Source organism: Melanaphis sacchari, unplaced genomic scaffold, assembly GCF_002803265.2.
Source record: "Melanaphis sacchari strain LSU unplaced genomic scaffold, SCAv2.0 Contig11_pilon_pilon, whole genome shotgun sequence".
In the NCBI taxonomy this organism is placed as follows: Eukaryota; Metazoa; Arthropoda; class Insecta; order Hemiptera; family Aphididae; genus Melanaphis; species Melanaphis sacchari.
In genome coordinates, this window is record NW_020270469.1 from 3,903,141 (window position 1) to 3,919,200 (window position 16,060).

At 26.5% G+C, this 16,060-nt stretch overlaps 2 protein-coding genes across 3 annotated transcripts in view; one reads left to right on the plus strand and one right to left on the minus strand.

The window, feature by feature from the left end:
* LOC112604226 overlaps window positions 1-451 on the plus strand; it is a 2,722-nt gene extending 2,271 nt beyond the window's left edge. The window contains exon 3 of one of the 2 annotated variants that reach the window (XM_025353164.1): window positions 52-451. In XM_025353164.1, coding sequence (XP_025208949.1) covers window positions 52-265 — 214 coding nt within the window. In that variant the 3' untranslated portion in view covers window positions 266-451. Of the gene's footprint in view, window positions 1-9 lie in introns of both variants that reach the window. The other variant, XM_025353165.1, reaches the window with a different exon arrangement.
* An 11,132-nt stretch (window positions 452-11,583) lies between these two features.
* Window positions 11,584-16,060, minus strand: part of LOC112604182 (follistatin-related protein 5-like) — a 121,200-nt gene continuing 116,723 nt past the window's right edge. Inside the window, exons 14-17 of the mRNA XM_025353096.1 lie at window positions 15,903-16,053; window positions 15,550-15,750; window positions 15,287-15,433; window positions 11,584-12,795 (exon numbers count right to left, since the gene is read on the minus strand). Coding sequence (XP_025208881.1) covers window positions 12,566-12,795; window positions 15,287-15,433; window positions 15,550-15,750; window positions 15,903-16,053 — 729 coding nt within the window. The 3' untranslated portion in view covers window positions 11,584-12,565. The remainder of the gene's footprint in view (window positions 12,796-15,286; window positions 15,434-15,549; window positions 15,751-15,902; window positions 16,054-16,060) is intronic.

The window sequence follows — 16,060 nt, forward strand, 5'->3', positions numbered from 1 at the left end:
TTACAACAGGACGGAAAAGAACAGGATGGCGTGCGAGTGGGACGGGTTTAGATACGAATGTTGTGCTCGTCCTGAAACCACCGATCCGGACATCGACATTCGCTCCAATTTTAACGACAATTGTTGGTGGTCAGAGTGTCAACCGACAGACAAGAGCGATCGCGGATGTCCACCGAACGCTGTTCGAACAGGTTTTCACCCCTGTCCCGGCGGTGATCTGTTGCAGTGTTGTTGGAAAAACATTTCCACCGATGGCAATATGTAGTAGACTATAATAAGTTATGCTTCAATATAAAATTATATTATAAGTAAAAGTATATAGAATTTAATAAACCAAAAACTCATGGATAAAGTGTGAACGCACTTCATGCGCTCGAAATATGTAAAATTATGTAAAACGAACTTAGTATAATTAATTCATAAATAAATGTATGGAGTATTAAAGATACCTACCGATAAATAATATTTTAATTTCGAATTCCGGGTTTCATACAAAGTTAATTATTTTAATGACGTTAATAACCATTGATTTTTTTTTTTGTTAAGAATATTTCTGCATAGTTATGTATAATCTATCGTCGGTCTTAAAAAAGGTACTGAATAAGCCTCTGAGACGGACGCCTGACCTAAACTATTAATTATATTTAAAATTTTCTTTTTACATTTTAAATATAAAAAGTATTTAGCTCTAAAGCGTTTATTGAAATTATTTGTTTATCCTCGGATAATCCGTAAAATCTTTAGCGGAAGTGATGGGATACGCCAAATTCTGGTGTCTCGTAATCACGGTCATAATCTAATAGAAAACTTTTAGAAGTATATTAGTATTTAAAATAATAGAAAAACGAACGAACAATTATTGAAACAAACCATTTATACACTATATACACATATATTATTGCATAGGTATTTGCATGAGTTAATATTAATAATAATATAAAAAAATATTATAATAATTATATATTTTATAAAAAAAAATGCTTATCGCATTGCGTGCAAATTATATTTCTCTATACGAACGAGTGTACATATTATTTTAGTGTGATCAATTAATTCCAAGGCGTGGAATAATACGTAGAAACGCCACCCACAACATTTATCGCCGTCAATTTTTTCATTACACACGAACCGACGTCGGAGCGTCAGACATTACTAATCAGTAATCACGATATCAGCGTACCCGACGAGGAACTCAATAAAGTTGACGACAGCTGAGTAGTCGTCGTGTAAGCGTACATGAAGGACATCGCCGACGCCAGTAGCGCTGTTACGAATATCTACGGCATTAAAGTCAGAGTGAAAGTCGCGCGCGCGCGCTGCAGCCCGCAATCGTTGTTCGTATTATAAACACGATAGCGCCGCCATGACGTACTGGTATCGTAATATTACATTATATTTTATGTTATTTAGTAACAATCCAAGTGAAAACAAATAATAATTATTTATTGATCTCCCCGCCAGCGGTTTCGGGGCTTTAAAAAAAGCAAGATAAACATTTTGAATCTGTATAGAATGATCATAACCTGTGTAAATATATCATGAAATGCATAGCCCTGATAATTGTAAATATAGTATTTATATACAAATTATAACTTAATTGGTATGCATAAAATTAATTAAACGTTTTCTTGTGTTGGTGAGAAGTGAGGTTTTTTCAAACAATAAAACATGTTTTTGGAAATTCTACAATATTGATAAAAAAAAAAAAAAAAAAAAAAAATTAAAACACAAGATATCTATAAAAATAATTACATTTTTCATAAATACATTTTTTAGATTGTATAGTTTTAGTGTGTACTAATTATGAAGAATTTTGTATAAAATTTTCAAATCTTAGATACAAAAAGAAATATTTTTATAAAATTTTAGCTATAAAATACTAAATAGTTAGCTATTTTTTGTGATTTTTATTAAATTTGTCAAAATTCTAACTTTAAATACATATAAAAAAAAAAAATTGTGCTCATATATTTTAAATGTTTATGTGTATATTAACTTTTGTGGAAACTCGTATTAAATTTTCAAGAATTTTCACATAGTAAATAACTTTTTATTGACATTTTTAGAAGAAAAAAATTGAAAATTTCATATGTTTATAAATAACTAAAAAAAGAGTTCTCATTTTTTTTTAAAATTACACTGTATAATTAAAATAATAATATAAATTTTTGGAGGAAATATCATGTATTTATTGTTATTTTTCTTTTGAAACACAAAAAAATCCTACCAAAATTTGTGGACTGGAGGGATAAATAATAAATATCGAATGTCGTTAACAAATTTTGATCTTGAAATGCTCATAAAAATTAATTTGGTTTTCCGGTAGAATTTTTTTTCACACATAGGTTGATAAACTAATAAGGAACCTTTTATTATATGTTTAAGTCTTAGGTATAAAAAGCAAAATTTTTATGAATTTCTAATTACAAAATGATTTACTAATTTTTGCGATTTTTAACTTGAAACGTTTATAAAAAAATATTGTAAGTATAGATTTTCGATACATTTAAAATGAAAAATTAACAACTTATGAGAAGATTGTTTTTACATATTCGAATATTTTTACCCAGTAAATAATGTTTAACTTACATTTAAAATGTAAGATTTTTGAATTTCGTGTATATAATAGAGCAAACAACAGTGGTGCCGGTAACAGTTAGCCAAATGCTAAGACCCTGGTAAAACAAACTCGATTTCAGCTTGCGCACGAAGCGACCTGTCACCTGACATTGACTTGACCTTCACTATGTGCACAATTTTAATTTTAATTGCTTGTTAAATACTACCTATTCCCTGCAATTTCTCTTTATATATACTTTGTATAGTTTGTTAGGTGTGCTGAAATATGTACATCATATATTGTTATATTACATAATCCATTATTATGATAACGACTAAACATAACGACTCTTAAAGTTTTCTTTAAGAGTCGTAAATTTATTATAAAATTATTTCGGAATAATCAACACTGATAAAAAAATAATAATTATAAATAGAAGTGATATTTTTAAGAAAATTTGAATAGTTTTAAACGAACAATTTTTTTGAAAAACTTTAACACATATGTGATTACAACTCTAAAATGTAAAACATCTTTTGAAAAAAAAAATATCTAAATAAGTTATAAAAAGCATAGAAGTTCCATGGTTTAATATGTAATCATATCATCCACCTTGTTTATAATCTTACATCAGTAGAGAAAATACCAGGAAAGTTTTTGAGTTGGTGTATAAAAACATGCGAAGAAAAAACATTTTAACGCAACTCCCAACATCTTATCGTTTTGTATCGATTCGTGAAATAAATATTAATAATATTTAGTTTAAAATGCTTTTGGTGGTGGATACATATTTCATATTAATTAGTATAGTTAAAACTATTTGTTTTACTGGACGATAAAAAAAGACTGACACGTTTTTTGAAATAATACAAATGACACCGAAAAATCCCAAAAACTTTTCAAATTGTTTTCCACATTTAATACATATGTATCCCTAAAATATTATAAATAATCGGTGAGATAAAGATAAAGACATTAATGAATTCTTATTATTGGAGTTTTTGTTACATAATGTAACACAAAAAAATAAACCAAAGCCGATTTTCATATAAAACGGGACTGCATCTTTTTAAGATTTTTTAGGTTATTGTATTACAGAACTTGAGTAAACAAGAACGTTATTTAAGGTTTTTTTTGGCCATTTATAAATAGATACCCGTACGAGGATGTTTTCACAATCCAGTTTTAAATTATTTCCATACATTGCATTTACCGAATTATTGCATTAATATAAATAGAAAAAATTAATTTAAAAACTGAAATATTAAAAATCATAAACAATCATAATAATTGACAATATACCTGCAATATTGATAAATGTAAAAATTAAAATTAAAATACTATTTAAAGAGATTTCATTTTTAACATTATCTTAGCAGGGTGCAAACCAATTAATACTATTTTAAAAGTTAAGGATGCAACCGCATATACTGATATCCTCCAAATGACGCACCTGCATAAATGAGACGCAAGAAAATAATTAGCATAAAAAAAGTAAAAATATAAAAAAAATTTTCTATTATGGCCCACAATCATCTATTGATTTTTTTTGTTAATAAGTTAATAATTCTTCTTTTTTAGAGTGTAAGCTGTTAGTAAATTAGTTCGAAATAAGCTATAATGTTTAATGGTATATCGCTCTATCTTTTAATGTAGTAATTAATTCGATTTTCGAAAAATTTATACACCAAAAGGCCCCGAAAAACTGATTTTTAAAAAAAACTATATTTTAGGTGATATGTAGGTAAAAGAATAAGTTTTGATTTTCGAAATTTTATATCCACCATTAGATGAGATTCTAGAAAATAATAAGCATAAAAAAAGTATAAATAAACAATTTTTTTCTATTATAAATCACATTCACCTGTTGATTTTTTTTTGTTAAAAAGCTATTAATTTCTCTTTTTTAGAGTGTAAGCGTGTTTGTAAATTTATTTGAAACATACTATAATGTATCACAAGCTATAAACTTCATATTCGCCATTAGAATATAAAATTCAAAAAAATATTGCTTTAAAATTACAGGGTAATTTTTTTTTTTTTTATATCAAATAACACTCATTGTTTAAAAATCCATCAACGTTTTTAAAAATATTACTATAAGTACATAATTTTTTATAAAAATAAAACAATTTAAAAAAATAATACTTTTTATTGTTAAATATTTTGATTTTTTTACTTTTTGAATGACAATATGCATTTTTAATTTCATTTTCTAAAGTAGAATGTTTTTTTGAGTATTTCAATACATAAAAATCTAAAGTCAGACGAATAGTTGTAACTACGTATTAACGGAGTTGTGTGGTACGGGGGTCTAGGATACTTCGTTAAACGATGGTTCACTTAAACTTTAAATATTTATAAAGTTATAACTTAAAGAATACGTGTTTAAATTGAGATTTTATAGATCAAAGTATTCTTCAAAATATGAATTTAAAAATGTATGTTGTCATTTAAAAAAGTAAAAACTTTAAAAAAATATACTTCAATATTTTTTTTTAATGTTATTATTATTTCATTTTAACTAGAAATTAAGTTACGTATAAAAACATTAATAGGTTTTGAAATAATGAATGCTGTTTAACAAAAGAATCACTTAGTTCAATTTACATTCATCTCATAACCAGGTACAGGATAGAAGAGAATTGTTACTTTTATTCGATAAAAAACATCATAGACAATAATAAATAAATCTAATATTAAAACGCAGGCAAATCTTAAATATGCTATATATTGCAATAAATATATACGAGTAGTTAATATTGGAAACAAATTAAGAAATCATTTCTTTTCTATTATTGTAATCAAACGCTATACAGAATAATTGATGCATCAAAGATTTTGTTGAATATTAGTTTAGCATGAAAGTATACTGACTAACCTTTAACGTTGTTAAAACCATATAAATTATTAATACAGCAGTATAAGCCATACATTGGATTAAAAACGTTCTCAAGCATAAAATATAATTGTGCATAAACGTACCTAATATTATAATAATTGGTAAACCTTGAAATATATTTTCAGACATATTTAAAGTAAAAATTTCAAATTATTGTATTTCAACAACACATAGATTAAAATATTTGAATTATTTTCAACATTTTTTATTTTGATTGAAAACTGTTAAGATTTTTAAGTGCTATTAAAATAAAAAATATCATTAAAAATCTTTTGAATACTATTATTTTTGAGTAAAATTCATTAGCTAATCTTCTAATTTCCGGGCATACGTAAACTGTACCCGAATTTTTATCTATGTTAAAAAGGTGTGATGTAAACTGCGCCTGATAACTTAAGCTGTGCCCCGTTCGTAAAATAAACAAAACTTTTGATTTATTAAAGTCTCTATGATTGTGCTCTTTTCAATTATATCATAGAAATATTATTTTCATCTAGAAATACCAACGTCCAACACGTTATCGAATAATGTTACATTCTAAAACAAAAAAAAAAAAAAAAATGGCTTGGCGTGGCGCGTTGGCTGCTACCAGTCGCGAAATGCGACTGAGAGTAAGTAACGGCCACAGCTACAAGCTCCCGGATGAGTGACCACCCGGGATCATAGTGGTTAAAAACCTTGCCACACATATGCGTGTTTTTTATCAACCGTAACAATCATAAAAAAACAACTTACCGTACCAACCTTACCCCTACCACAGTTCATAACCCCTATAACAACTAATGGCCCTAATCGCTGAAGCTTAAGTTCAATAAAAAAAAATAAAAATATATGTATAAAAGGTTACAAAATTTAATTAATAAATATAATAGTGGTTAAACTCCAATTGATGAATATTTAACAACAATATGTTATTATTTGTAATTATTTTACTTTTTAAAATCATATATTTTATTAATTCTTAATTTAATTTAATTTTAATTTTAATTATTCATACTATATAGTAAGTTGTAATGAATTAAGTATAAATTAAAGATAATTTTGCGAAAATATAGCTATTGATTTTTAAAATTTTACCCGAGCGCAGTTTACATGTTACCTTTTTACATTTGATAAAAACTCGGACGCAGTTCACATGTGTGATTTTGGGTTTATCTGTATTTTGGACACATAATAGAATCACCGTAATTTCTTACTTCTTTTTTTTTTTAATATAGGTACCTATGGCTATTTGATCCATTTAAAACATTTAACTTATTTTTTGGTAAAATATCATTGATACATTTTGAATTATTTACTAAAATTTTCCCGATTTGTTGGAAATCTGAAATATTAAGTGAGAAACGTTTAGTTTTGTTGTGGATTTTGCCGGAAAACATCATACCAAATGCTTGCATTTTACCTACGACTTACGATTGTCTTAACATTTTCAGAAAGTATGTGTCTAATTTAATATATATATATAATATATATAAATATATTTATGTATTGTGATTTGTGATACTATTATTTTGTTATTATTGAAGTTTGTTAATACAAATCTATAAATTAAACAGATTTTATCTTTATATCTTACATCCTTTTTGGTCTTATGCTACATTATTGTATACTATGCGTACAATTCATTATACAACGCATTTTTAGTTTTTAAATTTACGTTAGCCATAAAAAAAAACGCAAAGAATGAACGAAAAACGTTTGCAGGTCTACGTCTACTCATGAATTGAATACTAAGAAATTGCCAAATGTAGTTATATAGTGATGGTATGCATTATGTATAGGTATCGTTTAAGTGAATTATAGTCTCACACCCACTACTATAAAGTTTTAAATTTCACCAAGCGCACTACACTTTTTTTGATAAAATAAATAAATAATTATCTCTTATTATAATACCATTGTCACGATAACACAAACCAAAAAAAACAGAAAACGGATAGGTTATTATTAAACAATTTGTGAAACAAAAACTACTATACGTCTATACATTATTGTCTATTAATTATCAACTAAAATGTGCACAGTTATTGATCAAAAAATGCAATATTTATAATACTATTTTGGTACCCATGCAAATTTGAGGCATCATTAAAATGTGAACATTTTGATTATATAAAATATTCTTGGAAGAATTTGAATTTAATTATCCTATTCAAACGATATACTATACTTGATTTATTACTCGCGATTAATATATACAATAGAGCAAAATTATAAAATATTGTCTTGATTTTTGCTGTCGAAATGAATCGTGATTCGTGAATCGCCTCGTTTAGTTATACAAAAAAGCGACTATAGCACGTCGTGTTTATCATATTACTCAATCCTATCAATTATCATATTACACAGCGTATATCGTGTAAGTTTGATATTTCAACTATGGTATAATTTTGTGAATATTAACATCATAGATTTAGTTTAACGTTATCTACAATATTATAATATAATAATGTTACCACAGTATTACGGCCAAAATAAACGACTAATATGATATTGACTGAGGTATTGTTTTACTATTGATAATATTGGAGATCTATAATAATTATATCCGAATTATTCACCCTAAAAAAAAATAAAATATATAAAATACAACGTATAAAGTTTATTATTTTTATAGCATTCGATAAATATTAATCGTAAAACTTGAGATGTTTTACTATTACTTAAATTATAATTTTTTTTTTTCAAAATATTCAGGTACATTTTAAAGTATTTAAACCACAAACCTAATTTTTACCCCGTTCTACGCGGTATCTATATCTGTATTAACTTTTAAATTGATTATAGTAATAATGTAATATTAAACAAACTACTATTATAACTATTATAATAATATATGTGATATGTTTTAAGCAAAAATTAGTTGAACCTACCGTATTGCTAATAAAAATATAAATTATTAATGACAATATTAATTTAGAATACAATATTTTATAAAATATAAGTTGATAGAGGATTTCTGATTAGAATTTTTTTTGTATATGCAACAATTTATCATTGCATGATTGAAAAATTGGAGATCCTTGAAAACATCATGGATACTTAATTTTTATTCAGTTACATATTTATGTTAGGTGTATTTAAATTTTCAATATAAGAATGTACCCATTGGCCATTACGTTAGGATGTAAAGCCATCTCTCTAATAATACTAATAATAATCTAGTATTAATTTTCATTAATTTTAAATAGTTAATTAAAATTTGAACACATGCTATAAATAATTACACATGAGATTACACTGATATCATAATCATCAAATACGATACTTACCTACCTATGTTATAATGGTAGTTTATAATTTATTATTTTGCCATTATATCACTATAATATTAATATGTGTGCGTGTATGCTAAATATAATATATAGGCTGGGCAGGTAGGCAATATAATATTATGTATGTATATATAAATGTTAAAGACGGACGCATACCTTTATAAGGTACGGTGCTGTAGCAGAAACACGCGCATTTTATAAGGATTACATCCTTTTGATGTTTCACTAAATATCTGCATAATCTCTTTCTCTATTGTTACTTCATTAATGTACTCAAATTTATAGGTTTTCGCAATGTTTACAGTCCAACAATCTCGTGGTACAATGGGACTCGTTATATTATGTGCGCAGCTTCCTATTTTGTACTAAACATAGTTATTTGATCAATTATGTATTTTTTAATAGTTGGTACCACGTTCTTATACGCCATTGACACGGGACTTGATTATGTTTCCTTTGAGTTTTCCAATGAGTTCAAGCGATTAAAATATAATATGTAATTTATTATGTTGTTCCTATAGTATATTTGAACATTGAAACACAATGTACTATAATAATATTCTACTCGTCATATTAGGTCACTCGATGGGTTTGTGCTTTGTTTTTTTGCTACTAACAATATTATTTAGCTAGATAGTATAATAATATTATATAATATGCCTGTCGCCATTCAGCCTATTTATCGTAAAAATTTAAATAATGTTGTAGTAGCTCTGCAGTTCATAACGAGAATTTAATTATCCGTATTTGTAGCATGCTCTACAATATACGTATATATGATGTTACGATAAATTATAAACCAAATGTACATTAATATTATAAGCGATACACATGGGAAAGTAGTTATCTGCAATAATTATAAAAGCAATTAATTTAAGTTACGAATAAAAAAATATAACGGACAATAATATGTGACTTTATTAGGACGTGTATCGTTGTACAGACAGTGAAAAAAATATTATTATGAACAATTGGATGATTCTGAATTCAATTATCATACTTAATAATTTTTTTGTTTTTTTTTATTTATTCAGTTATAAATATCATTACACTATAATATATTATCATGTACATATTTATAATATATATATATTTTTTGATAAAAAATAAGCCCACACTATAATATTATGTTAAATACATAAAAAAAAAAATCCACTAACAAACACAACTAACTAATTATTAATGTGAACTCTTTGTTTTTCATTATTTATTAATGTGTACAATAATAGTAATAATCAACAACTACAATTTATCTAAAACTATAAATATTATTTTTGTTATTCATTATGTATGCAAATATAATTATTGTATTATTTACAAAATAATTTATTGATGTGCGGACGGTTGTTTCGACTAACTCCGCAAATCACATTTTTTTATTATTATTATTATTATACATGTAAAAAATTAAATTATCGGGCTTTTAAATGTTTATGTTAACAAAGTGGTTTTTTTAACAAAAAAATTATTTTATTATCGTTTATGGAAATAATTTCTTTTTAAATAATTTTAAGATATTATAAAACTATATGTTAAAAAAAAAATATTTTTTAAAATTTATTATACCATTAACGGTTTATACGTTTTTACTTTTTTGAATGAAAACTTACTTTTCTGATTGTGAAACAGAATAGTTTTCTGAGAATTTAAAAATTATTTAAAAATTTTATTTTGTAATAGAAGTCATTTAGTTATGGCAATACGTATTTATTGAGGTAACATTAAGAATTTAAAAAATATTAAACATTTTCAGAGGCGCTACTAATTGGCAATTTATTTTCTTCACACCTATATCCCGTGTGGCTATAAGTTTTGTTTTTAAAATTATATCATCAAAATTACTTGTAATGGATTATAAATTTATAAATTAAAAAAAAAAATAAGCGAATAATGTATATAGTGTACAATTTTGTAGTATACCCTTGTGATCAAATTGGAACTAAATATTTTTAAGACATAATTAATATATATTAACTATTGGTTAAAGAATCATTTTGTATGTTTTTAAATTCTAAATAAAATATTTTGCTCTAATACACGATAGTTAAAATTATGAATGCATTGTTCATTCAAAAAAGTAAAAACTTAAAAAAATTAATTTTTTACAAAATTTAGTTTTTAAATGACATAAAATTATGCTAAAACAATATTTCCAAAAACATCAATAAGTATTTTTCAATAAAATCAGTTTTTACTTTCTAAAGAGTGACTTAGAATATTATTATTTATTATATAATATTATATTATATCTAAGTAAGTTTTTATAATATATAAATATATTAATTATAGTACGTTTTACTTCTATGAAAGATGATGTATTAGATACCATTACATTTCATAATTATTTTAATATTATACAACACACGTAAAACTCTAAAATTATTACAATATTTTTTATATATATATACTCGTATTTATATATTTTTTTGTATCTAGACGTCGCCGTCGTAGGTTTTGTACGTAGCAATTTCTCGAGGCGGCTTACAGCGGTAAACGGACCGATCGATCGATTGAAAAATAACTACAAAAATCGGACGGATAATCTTGTACAGACATAATATGTACTGCATGACAACGTATAACGCTCACACTAAACGCATTTATATTATATTCCCGTACCCACTCAAGATAATATACGTAGCTAATAACAAAAATCATTAATAATTATGATGCCAATGTTAAAAAGTTTGTGTAATATTATATTATGTTTAGACCAATTATTTATTATTATTAAAATTATTGAATATTTTATTTGGGTAAAATAGTGTACCTATGTAAAAAAAGTCCGTATTTTTTTTTTTTTTTTTTTTTGTTAAATATATAATAATATTATTATAAATCCATACACGATATACTAATATTATGCGTATAATATAATATACTAAACATAAATATAATATTATCAACTATATTTAGATTAAATCGATAGCCGTTGAACTTAAATGTCGCACAGCTACTTTCAATGATTTCTACGTATATTATATTTCGTTTTAAAACGTCGTTTCATGATGTTAAGTGAACTACTCCGTTTAGTGGGATATATAGCCAGTCAAACGAAAAGCTAGGTACCTATAATAATTTATAGTAATAGTATTATTATCGATAATATACGTATATATACGCGTCGAGAGCAAACAAACCATAAATCCGTTATAATTATTGGACGTAATGGAATATTACCGCTGCATACTCTCTACTTACAATATATTATATAATTACATTATCAAGTGAGTATTCTAGCCTAGGCTTCGAACAACCACGGCAAAAACGTACTTAATAATAATATAAAATATATTATTTGTATGGAAATTAGAAAAATTACTGAAATGACGAGACTTGTCGATTTTATTTTAGTATGGAAATAACAAGACTGACTTACGACCTTTAACTCGCTGGCTATAATTAAACATGAAAAACACGAAAAAAATAAGCATTTCATATTATGCATATTATTATTATAATGTTCGAGTGAAACGTGAAATGTTCGAACAACATTCAACCACTGCGGCGCTATGCTCGGTTCATTACTATATCATCGCTTTATTATTTAATATTTATTATGTAAAAATTATGGTTTAAATATTTAAACTTAACGAATGCGTCTAATTCGCTATATTGTGTTTATGAGTAGTCATGACAAACGAAACTGAACGAAACAAAAAATGCTTAAAAGCAAAACGAGATGATGAAATTATAGGTGTTATCATTGCGAGAAATAAGAAAGAATGAATTATGACGGTATTAACAATAGTAATAATAATAATAATAATTAATAACAACGCGATTTTTTTTTCTTCAAAAATTTTGAATTCTGTTTTCTTTTTGTGTTTATTGTAGCTGCATGGTGACCCACGTGACCAGTCTAGGATGGATCAGACCGCCGATCTCGCAGTTCACCGTCCGGGTCTCGCCATTGATCACAAACAGTGCTTCGTCGGCCGGCGTAACCATGTAGTGACCGAAAATACCGGATGCGGCTATTGGACGGTTGGGGTTGCCCCACTGTGTCAACGATTGGAGCATGGCCTTGCCTACGCCGGTGATCATTTCTACTTTACCTGCAGACCGACAAAAAAAAAAAAAAAAAAAAACGAACGTTAATCCAATAAATCATTATACATGATATATATATATATATTATATAAGATTTGCATGGCGATCGCGGTAAGTATGGTATGCAATTTGTATTATAGACGGACTTGGGTGAATGATTTTCAACGGGGTTTAAGTCTCCTGTTTTAATTTTTTAATGTTAAAATATTATGTGATAATAGCTCGCGTATTATTTTTTCTAATAACATGCATCTAATGAATATTCATTGCTTTTTATTTTTAATTTTCATAAGAAACTTACATAATGCACGCTTAAACTTGCAAATTAATTGTTTAATTTAAATCCGTTTAGAAGTACTAATTTGTATATTTGGGAATAGGATTGTACTTTGTGTAAACTATCCCTAAGTCCGTCAATTAGTATAGTAATGATAGGGATGGCCAGCAAAAAGAATTGCGAGCCGCCCAATATATTAATAAATATGGAAAAGCCAAAATGAAAATAAAAGTTCATATTAATGTATGTATTATTAATTGATTATCGTAAAGAAGATAATTAGATATCAATTGTAATACAATGTATAAAATTCAAAACAATATATGATATCAATTAATAAATAAAAATAAAAATAAATACATATTTAAATATTATATCAAAAACACTATTTTTTTTTTTTTGTAAATTTTTTCTATAAATTAAAATTTGATAAAATATTATACTTCTTCACACTTTAATAATATAAATTCATAAATTCATATTGAAAATAATTTTTTTGTAATAATGTTTGTTTCTTATGACAAGATGTGAGCCATATGAGTTTATGACGGGAGCCGCATGCGGCTCGCGAGCCACAATTTGGTCATCCGTGGTATATAATATGTAGGTACATACATGATAACATACATATTATAAAAAAAAACAAATTGCTCAAAACATGTTAAATAGAAATACTATTTGATCATAACATAATACAATACAAAGCATCATTAGAATTTAAATTATAATAATAAATATTATAACATATTTATTTATTGTTTGGATAATGGTTGATATAATGTCTTTATAAATATTGTGTTTCGTAAATAGAAAAAAGCGAGGTCCGAATAGTTGTACACGCCGCGGATAAGAGTACCTGCCAGGGTTGGTGTCATTAAACAAGAAAGCAGCAATAAATCATGGGCTAAAACCGATTCTAAGCAAAATTTGACCTACCGACCAAACGGTGAAGATTTTATTAAAAGCTGGCGTTCGATCAATATACAGTCGAGACTATCGCGCTACACATTGCAGTAGTATAACCTAGTTGGAATATATATATATATAATTTATAGTTAGATACATATAATAATAATACACTTGATATTTTTTCCCTAGTGATGTAATAAAATATGAAATTATTATTGTTTTTAAACCTCGTAATACCTTTGTAACGACTACATTTTAATAGTTAATATAACTTATAAGTGGATATGTTATTTCATGAATGATAAATTTTTGATAACGATTTTAAATACTGATTTATTTGATTTCAAATCAGCTATTATAAATAATTGTATTAGGTATTCCATACTCAATTTACTTAAATATAAGGCATGGGTTAAAAAAATAAATTAATACGGTTGAATTTCTCGTAAAATACAAGTCCTAAGCCAAACTTTTGTGGCCTAATAATCGTTTAATAAATAATAATACATGAAAATCTACCACTTTGTTAATCAGTTTAATAATATTTATTCACAGTTCAACGTATGTACTACGTACATATGTATTATACAGAATTACAACCAGTCAAACAATAGATGTACCCTTAATCAGTCCGAAAATCTGCATTAACCGTGGTAAAATCCCGATAATTATTTTATGAATTCGACTGTCATAAATGTTAATAAATGGCTACTGAGTGCTAAGCAACATGTTAATATCACACCGATAAACTATGTTAAATTACTATTTTAGTATTCTTTAGGTATTTTTCGCATCGTTTTGAAATTGTTATTGAAATTTCATTGTAATTTAATCGGTTATTATTTTGTAAGTTTCCCACGACGTTTAACATGAAAAATAATTACTAAAATGATATTTTCAATCGAGGGCATAGCTGTGTAGGTAGAACTAATATCGTATTATGTATATTATTAAAAACTAATACATAAACGAACAATACAACTAAAAATTTTAATTTAATCATTGTGATTTTAATCGGCGTAAGTAATTTCACGTTGTATGAAAAGTATTTTCGTCCTAAATTTTACGATGAGAAAAAGTAGAACTATATTAATGTATTTTATAAACTAAATATTAAAACCTATCAATTATTATTTGGAAATAGTGTTCCGCGTTTTAACGTTTTGTATTTTCATGAAAACTAAAATTAGATTATATACACCTATACGTAAACACGTAAGGTTACACTTTAAACTGAGTAATGAATATTTAGATTAGTTTAGTGACAGGGATTTGACATGATTGATATCATAATGAATCGAAACGCTTACCGTTGGATAGATTTAGAAACAGTATGTCTTCTTTGTCTGCCGCGCTGGCGTATATATCATACCCGTGTGTGGTTCGAGATGGATAGAATGCTATGTCACTGATCATTAGAGTAGTTTTGACATCGAATGAAAATTTGAGTCCAGATTCTATGGTGTGCGCGATTGTTTATATAATGAAATAAAAATAAAAATTAATAATATTAGGTATATAGTATCTTAATTGTGTATACCAGGTGTACGGTTCGTTACAAAATAAAACGCACCTAAAACTTGTTGGACAACCAAGGTCACACCATCGAAGGCCTTGTCGATAGAAACGACGATTCTGCTGTCTGGCGAAACCAAAGGACTTCCTCTGATCGTAGTTTTTTTGTTGACCACCGTATCGGTCAAATAATCTAAGATTACCTGACCCGTAGCGTGTCCGGTTCCGGGTTCTTCGCATTCGATGATGACAAAACCGTCTGCACACAATAATCGCGTGGGTATGATGTAAATAATTGGTTAAACGATAATACGTCGGTGATATATTTTCGTGTACGATAAAATTTATATGTACACGTTTACGACCAGATAACATTAAGATATTAGTAAATTAAATCTATTATATACTTACACAAGGACGAAAATTGCAATGTGCGAGGTACGCAGTTGTATGGTGATAGGTCTATACTTCTTATGTATCGCATGTTAGCTAAATCCAGTTTGTAAAGTCCTCGTTGGTTAGCATGGCTTACGTAACCATACTTAAACCAGTGGCTCAGATCCTGTGAA